This window comes from Coffea eugenioides, chromosome 9 (genome assembly GCF_003713205.1).
Source record: "Coffea eugenioides isolate CCC68of chromosome 9, Ceug_1.0, whole genome shotgun sequence".
Classification (NCBI taxonomy): Eukaryota; Viridiplantae; Streptophyta; class Magnoliopsida; order Gentianales; family Rubiaceae; genus Coffea; species Coffea eugenioides.
In genome coordinates, this window is record NC_040043.1 from 5,266,575 (window position 1) to 5,275,132 (window position 8,558).

The 8,558-nt window shown below is 37.4% G+C and overlaps 2 protein-coding genes across 2 annotated transcripts; both read right to left on the reverse strand.

The window, feature by feature from the left end:
• Positions 1–4,378: 4,378 nt before the first annotated feature.
• Positions 4,379–6,641, reverse strand: LOC113782739 (dynamin-related protein 4C-like). Its single transcript, XM_027328643.1, has one exon. It carries the CDS (start codon positions 6,472–6,474, stop codon positions 4,450–4,452), a length of 2,025 nt encoding a protein of 674 aa, XP_027184444.1. The 5' UTR covers positions 6,475–6,641; the 3' UTR covers positions 4,379–4,449.
• A 768-nt stretch (positions 6,642–7,409) lies between these two features.
• Positions 7,410–8,339, reverse strand: LOC113782046. The gene is made up of 2 exons (XM_027327958.1): positions 8,193–8,339; positions 7,410–8,045 (listed from the first exon to the last, which is right to left on the reverse strand). The coding sequence occupies exons 1-2, from the start codon at positions 8,337–8,339 to the stop codon at positions 7,410–7,412; spliced, it is 783 nt and encodes a 260-aa protein (XP_027183759.1).
• Positions 8,340–8,558: the final 219 nt, after the last annotated feature.

Genomic DNA, 8,558 nt, shown 5'->3' on the forward strand with positions numbered 1-8,558 from the left:
ATCAGAATCATATTATCCGAAGACTTCAAGGTAAAATTGCTTATTTTACTTCAAGTTTAGGTCATCCTAGTGCTTCACCATTACGTAAGGGATCCTCTGCATCATGGGATCATCCAATAATGAAGTGTACTGTTGTTTGTCTTGGTGGAAACACAGAAGTGGGATCAATTTGTCTGATCCATCTCCTTCTTTCAAAACAGAAGCAGGATCAATAGCTTAAGAATTAAGAGAACCCACGACGAAGGAAAGATTTCGATCGTACATAGGTTGGCAAACATGGCTGGCACGAAAAAGCGAAAAAGTATATGAAATTTGACTTCAAAAGCTTGCCCCTGCTCTTTCGCCCCACTATCCAAAGTAGCTATAACACCTTTTAGGGGGGAAATTAATGACAGAAGGAAAAGATGAATGGAAAATTGAACTTCCAAATGCAACTATTGTTAAGGGTTAGAAGGAAAAAGGTGTCAAAAGTTTCAATCTTGCCCTTATCTCCATTTTCCTTCATTTTTCTTTTCCTTGTCTAAGTTTCTCATTTCACACCTTTTGCGTAGGTGCAATTTTTGTTGTATGTTGCCCCTTCTATTAAGTCACATCAACTTTTATCATTAAAAAGAAAAGGTCAAAAGTTTCAGTCTTGCCCTTATCTCCATTTCCCCTTCATTTTTCTTTTCCTTGTCTAAGTTTCTCATTTCACACCTTTTTCGTAGGTGCAAATTTTTTTTTTTTTTGGAAAATTAAGAACTATGTTTCCAAAATATTCCACTTCTATTTTTTTTTTTAAAAAATCTACCAATATTAAGCAAACACAAAACTTTGCTATTGTTAAAAATATTGCTCATTGATTATGAACATCAATCAATGGAGGTAAGATACAATTGTGGTAAGATATCTCTCAAATACGCGTTAGTGAAAATATAAAAATTTCGACCAAAAATTGTCTTGTTAAAATCACATAGCATTATATTTTTGTATCTATTTTATGATTTTTGTTGTGCATGAAATGATTTTATTTTAAATTTTACGACAGATTTCAATGGCATGTAATTTTTTAAAAAGGGGTTGGAACTCGTTTTAAGGACATTCTACCGAAACAAAAGGATCGGATCTTTTTTTTCAAGCATTGTTTCTACACTAATTTTTACTTTGAAATCATTATTGTCTTTTTTGATAAACTGTTACTGTTGACCATTAGTTATAGGGAGAAATTACAATAAAAATATCCTTAGAGAAAAAAGTGCAAATGGCAACAAACCTTAGGAGGTTAAGTGCCTTTAACCCTAAGATTAATTCTAGTGTTAATAAGACTGGAAATTGTTTGTTGAATCAATCCACCTGTAGGTTTTGAGTCTTCCCAAGTCTTCCTTTATGGTCATCTTCTTATTCTTGAATTTTCACTCACATTATTATTTTGTTGTCACTTGTAAAGGAGTCTTTCCTTTGTCGTCGTCTTCTTTTTCTTTTTCACATCGTTTCCTTTCAGCTCTTGTCAGTAACGTGTAATCGCCAATGAGAATTGTTACCTTGGAGAGCAAGTGTCAAAAAATAAGGAAAGTAATATCTTCAAATCTTGTGATTACGACTTTATAAATAGCATGGTACTATATCTGGTGGTTTTTCTCGTTTGAATTAACTCAGAAAAAGAAAATTATTGACTCGTTAACTTCATGGCTAGCTAGTCTAGTCAAGCATGGACAAATTTACAGATCTTTGGGCAAACTTTGGCATTCTTGATTGGATTGAAGTTTTTTTGCAGAAATGTTTTTACATGAATACTCTTTTATTTCACATATATAAAATTGTTATAGTACATATTTCTATAAAAATATATATATAAAAATATATATATAAAAAAGACGATCCAAACGAGTACATGCGTAGACTAATTGTCTAACTTCCTCAAATTTTGTGTGTACTTGATTGGCGGATTTGTTATTGTATCAAAGAGATTGGATGAACACAATTACGAAGTGTATGGAAACAAAGCTCACGGTCAAGGACAAAATAATCAGTTAATTGCAATGAAAGTATAGACGACTCCTCCTTCACAACAATATTCCCTTGAGTCCTACCCTTTGTATAAATAGGGCCGCAAACAAGTACAACTACTTGCGAGCAGTTCGAGCCCTACTCGTAATATCAAGCTCGAGTTGAACTTGAGTTGACCAAATCGAACTCGAGTTCAAAGATACTCAATTCATTTGCTCACGAGTTGACTCGAATATATACATATATGTGTGTGTATATATATATTATTTTAATAGTAAAATTACGTATATATCATTAATATTTTATTATTTTTAAAAAAATTATTATTTTATTCATTTATTAAAAAATAAAATAATAATTATTTTTTATTTTTTTAACTTCGAACTCAAACTTTACATTGAGAGCTCGTCGAGTTTGAGTTTAATAAAACTAAGTCGAGATTGGAATTGATTAGGCCAAAATTCGATTTGACTCGACTCAACTTGTTTGTAGATAAATTGATAAAACCAGTCATTAGATAGTCAAATAAGTTGTAAAAGATTGTTCACTGTGTAATAGTTCAAGAATGCCTCGCAATCAGAAACAAATAGAATTATTTATGTTTCAACCCTTTTTTTAACTGGCTTCTGATACAAAACTACAAATAGAAGTTATTGAGAGCAAGAGAATGAGAATGGAGGAACCAACTCCATTAACTTAAACCAACGGACTTTTGGACCGTTGGCCATCACAAAGGCTTCTCAATTCTTTCTGAAGTGGGAGGTCAAGGTTTTGAATTTTACTTCCATCATTTGTCACTTTAATGTGACTTCTCCAAATTCAGTCGGTGCCCTTTGATCTAGGTGTGGTTTAGTTTTCTCTAGTTTTTAATGATCTAGTTGAGTCTACTCCCATTCCCATAGAGTAAAAGTACGCGTAGATTGTTAACGTTTGTATGAAAAAAAAAAACTCCGTTAACTTAAGATGCATAGATTGTTAACGTTTGTATGACAAAAAAAAAAAACTTCGTTAACTTAAGATGCCCATTTTATTGGGCTAACCCAGAGCTTAGGCCCAAAACATTTCGTGGACTATGTTTATATGTACATCGATTTCGGACTCCTGCTCCAGTTAAAAGCATCCCAATCCGGACCAGAGGTGCATTTACTTCGAGACATTTGTAAATGGGAACTTTGGAAGACTGGGACAACGGGCACACAGGGAAACTTGAAGTCCTTATGATCATCTAATCAGTGCTCCTTAACGAACAGGAGAGTTCAATCCGGAACCTTATGATCATCTAATCAATGCTCCTAAGTCCTATCCGATTAACAAAGTTCTCAGAAAGAAAGAAAATTCATCATAACAACTGGATTGGGCTCCTCTCTAGTACTCATTCCTTCTAGTTTTCCTTATCCATCGTTTGGTACACAGAAATATCCAAAATGAAAAAGTTTTTCTAGCCAAAATGTTAACGACTCACAAGAATCCGCAGCAATTTCCTTGATTGTAAATTAACCTTGACGACAATAAAGATGTGAATTAATGACTTGCAAGAATCTGCAGCAATTTCCTGAATTGCAAATTTACCTTGATGACAGCAGAGATAACATGTCATGTCAAACTAAAGCAGCGTACAACAGTAAGGATTGAGATCCTCTACCGTCACATTAGTAAATGCAAAGTGCCGTTAAAGGTAGGAAATGGGGTATTTTGAAATTGAATGGAGGAGATTAAATGTAAAACGCTAATTTTAATGTGCCAAAAAAGTTTATTGCGTCATTTCACTTTATTGTATTATCGTCTGTATTTGTTATGTTAGTATCTACATCAATTATGTCATTATTGTCTATACTGTATTGGTTGTCAATACGAATGACAGCAGAATCCCCTAATGGCAATAGTATAGCATAAAAACTTACAGTAACCAGCACAACATTCAGGAATTTAAAAAAAGAAATGAAGAAAAAGAACAAAACCAACAAGAGGGCTCCCATTGCAATCGAAAACGTGACCGGAAAAGGCATAAAGAAGGAATGAATCAGGAAAAAGAAGAATGAGTGATAGTAGTATTAGCTGATCAGATGGCTATAATGCTCCTTGCAGTCCTACCTGAAAAATGTCATCAAGCAGAATTGAACTTATAGTAGTTATCAGTTACTGGTCTGCGGCTGATGAAGAGTAGACAAGATTTTATGAGAGGGGCAGGGAATCCCTCATCAGCTATGACACGGGTTGGAAAGATAGGACTGAATGGGAAGTTGCGGACAAACAAATCCAGTCACATTTAGTTCCTTGTAGTATGGTTTAGCTAGAAAAGCCCGTCTGCATATACCGTAAAAGCTTTTTTAATGCTAGCACGAATGCTCCACTCGAGTTTTATTGGTAACACAAAATAGCAAATTTAAAAAAAAAACAACAACAAAGCAATAGTACTTTTACGATCTTTCAAATGGCGAAGTAAACAAAGGGTATTATGACCAATCAATCAGCATAAGCAGCAATTTTGTCCATTATCTCTGCAACAATCTCTTTAGACTCCCTCAGCAACTTGATGCTTCCATTCAATCTGTAACGTTTACCAGCAATAGATGGAGATTCCTCCAGCATCCGTTCCAATGCACCCCCGTGAGTTCCATTTAACTCATTCACCATTTCGGTTTCCATGTCTTTGTTCACCAGATTTTGGATGCTGAAGAGTAAATGCAAAGCCATGCTATCAACCAACCTCCTCAGGACAATCTTCCAATAAGCAGTCATCCTCATTTTCAGATCAAAAGCTTGTTGTGCAACGACCAGATGATTTCTCAGATGCCCGACTTCAACCTCACCAATTCCATCAATCACTAGACTTGTTGATTTCGTACAATCATTCATAATGATCATGAACCTGTCCTGGCTTCTCATCAGATCATGCCAGGTTGCAGAATACTCAGGATTACAAGTATAATCGGTGAGTTTCTCCATTTCGATGATCTGCGATACCCAATCAGCTGACTGCTCCCTTTTTTTGGAAACAAGATTTTGGGCTGCTCTTCTGATTGAAGGTTGAAGTTGTGGGTAGTTGTCAGAGTGCTTCATCAAGACAGGAACTAACACCCCTTGTAAATACTCCCAAAACTTGTTCACAAATCCAGCGGGTGTAGCGGAAATGGCCATGACCATTTTTTGTAGTGAAGTGCGAAATGCTGTGCGAGGAAGGAAATTAGGTAAGCTTATACCTTTAGCTTCCTCCAGGATGCTAATCTCTTCCTCCAAGAAGGCCTGCTTTTGTTCAACTTTGATAGAGATTAACTGCAAATCCTCATAGTAATCGCTCAGCATCTCTGCCAGTCTAGCAGTACAATGCATTTCCTTTTCATCTGGATACTCATCGAATTCCCCTCTGATAAATATTTTCCTCAGGGACTCTTTGGCTGAAGAAATGATGCGCATAAAAGCAGTGACTGCTTCAGGAACGGATTTCAACTGTTGTGGCAACTTGTTCAGCTCTGCAACACTTGTACTTAGCTTGTCATTGATCTTTCTCACAATATCTGGCAAGCATTTTGAAATTATAGTTGCCTGAATTTGCACCAGTTTCTGGGCTAAAACAGGAATGCCAACCATAGACTTGTGGATCTTGGACAGAAACGGATGTGTTTCAAAAAGTGAAGCTTCTACAGCTTGAGCTTCCTCGTATGATTCATCGCCAATTCGATTTCTCACACAGACGTATCCAAGTCCAATATTCACATCATCAGCCGTTACCTTCTCGAGCAAGCCTTCAGAGGATTTGTCTGCCTTGGTGACAACTGCCAGAGTTCTTTCGCCCATTTTGTCGACTTTTTGGGACATCCGAATTGATTCACAAGTTGAAAAATCAACAGTAGCTGATAAAACATTGAGTATTATGCTTTCTTCTGGTTTAATATACTCCATAATGATTGCTGATATTTGCTCATAGATGTCTTCAGGCTGCCCGTGAACTGGAACTCTAGTAATCCCAGGTAAATCCACCATAGTAAGATCAGGGACCCCATTCTTCTTAACAATCAAAGTCAGGGGAACATTTGATATTCCCTTGCTTCTGCCAGCAATCTCATCAGTTGCAACGCTGATGGCCTCAGCAATATGGTCCTCATCGGTTGGAACAACTCTTCCGTTGAACTCCAAGCTCAGCTCTGGCTCGGGACTGGGATGACTTTGGAGCCTCATAATCAAGGGAACCCTTGTGCATATCCCTTGTCCCCTAGGCAAGCTAATTCCAGCCAAGGACTCTAGAACGCTGGACTTACCTGAAGATTGATCTCCTACAACAACAATTGTTGGAAGCTGGATTCCTTCTTGCGTGACTTTAAGGTTTCGTAGCCTGTCTATGCAGTCCAGCAATGGCCTAATGCGTTCATTGTAGGATGACACGATGGGGGCTTGGATTGCTTGCATTTCTTCTTGATCATGAACAGCTTGAACGAGGTCTTTGGTGATTCCTTCAGAAACAACATTGGAGCCGTCTCTTAGTACACTCATGTTTAATTTCTCGTTGTTGTTGGTTTTGAGTGTTTCTATTATATTGTCGCAGGTAAAAAGATTCGGAACTTGGAAGGGAGAAAGGAGATGAAAGAGCAAGAGATTTTCAGGTTTGGTGAAAGCAAATTTGGATTTCTGGATAATTTATAGGTGATTTTTTATGTCGATCTCAATACCATCTCTTTTCTTGGATGAAATAAGGTGTTCCAAGAATTAAGATAGAAATACGAAATCTATGAAAAAGTTAAATGATCAACCAAGCAAAACAATAGCATCTTTTGAAGTAGTTAACTCCAAGGTAAATCAGCACAGATTCCTTAACTCGCTCTGCAGAGTGGAAAGCTGATGCTTGACTTGCTTTTCTCTCATCCTTTGCCAACTGGAAAGTAAAGTTCATCGAAAATGAGCTATAACCCTTCGATTGATCAGCAGACTAATTAGCGGTGTAAGATAGAATTACTCTGTTACATCACACCAAAATAAATCGTGACAATCAAAAGACTTGGGAGGTCATTAAATTGCTCTTTTCCTTCAACTTTACGTCATACTTGTGCTTCACCATTTGCGTCATGTTATGACCTGATTCCGGAATGAAGAAAGGAATTGACGTGGGGTTTAGGAAAGAGAGAAAATTTAGAAATTAGGGAGAATGAGAAGAGCTTATTGATTTCATCTTCTAGAATGAATCAGTAGTACACGGGAGTAGCTTATTTATCAAGCTTCTAGTCACTTCTTGTAACAGAATAACTACTTGCTACTACTAGTGTGTTGAGCTGTAACTTCGCTAACTACTTCTAGCGTGGCTGTGACATGAGGATACAACAAAAATATAGCATTATTGGATTAATTATACAAGGCATAACATTGCTCCCCCCTTAAGAATCCGAGTCCCTAGGATTAAAATCTGGAAATTGTCCCTTGAGCACCATCCAGTCTTACCACGTTGCTTCTGCAGGAGACATGTTCACCCAATGCACCAGTACTTGAGTGACTGCAGAATTTCCTCTCTTTATTATTCTTCTATCCAAGATGGCTTGAGGGGCCACTTTCACAGTGCCATCATCCATAACTTGAGGCAAACTACCACTCACGGATACACCCTTAGCAGACTTTTTTAACATAGATACATGGAATACAGGATGAATGGGAGTATCTGCTGGTAACTCCAGTTTATAAGCTCCAACCTTCTGTAAAATTTTAGAAGGTCCATAGTATTTGGATGAAAGCTTCAGATTTCTTCTAAGTGCTATAGAGCTTTGTCTGTATGGTTGAAGCTTCAAGTACACCCCATCTCCTACTTCAAAACTTCTCTCTACCCTATGCTTATCTGCATTCTGCTTCATCCTATTCTGAGCTACCTCTAGATTTTCTTTCAACAATCTATGCCAATCTTGTCTTCCCTTCACCCAATTTGTAGCTATTGAGGAGTTTTCCACAGATGGCAACAAGCTAATTTGAGAGGGAGGATAACCATAAAGAGCCATGAAAGGAGTCATCTGTAAAGCCGAGTGGTAATTGGTGTTATACCACCACTCAACTGCAGTCAACCTCTGTCTCCATTTGGTAGGTTGCTGGAAGGTCATGCATCTTAGATAGGTCTCTAAGCACCTATTCAATCTTTCTATCTACCCGTCAGACTGTGGATGGTAAGCAGATGGTAAGCATAACTCGGTACCCAACTTTAAGAATAAGTCCTGCCAAAAAGCACTAGTAAAAACCTTGTCTCTATCTGAGACTATGCTAAGAGGTAGGCCATGTAGTTTGCAAACATGATTAAAGAACAACTGAGCTACATCTTGAGCTGTGTAATTGCTGGTAAGGGATATGAAATGTCCATATTTGGTGAATCTATCAATGACCGCCATAATGGTATCATGCCCCTTAGATTTGGGAAGCCCTTCTATAAAATCCATGGAGATATGCTGCCACGCTTGTTTAGGTATTAGTAAGGGTTGTAGTAGTCCCAGATATTTTCCTGATTCTGCTTTACTCTTTTTACAAGTGTCACAGGCCTACACCATTTGTTCCACATCTCTTTTCATTCCCGGCCAGTAAAAATACAGCTTCATTCTATGATAGGTACC

Coding starts and splice junctions, on each gene's coding strand:
- LOC113782739 (XM_027328643.1), bottom strand. CDS start 6,474: ATGAGTGTACTAAGAGACGGCTCCAATGTTGTTTCTGAAGGAATCACC.
- LOC113782046 (XM_027327958.1), bottom strand. CDS start 8,339: ATGGCGGTCATTGATAGATTCACCAAATATGGACATTTCATATCCCTT. Junction 8,046..8,192: donor TAGTCTCAGATAGAGACAAG/GTTTTTACTAGT, acceptor ATGACCTTCCAG/CAACCTACCAAATGGAGACA.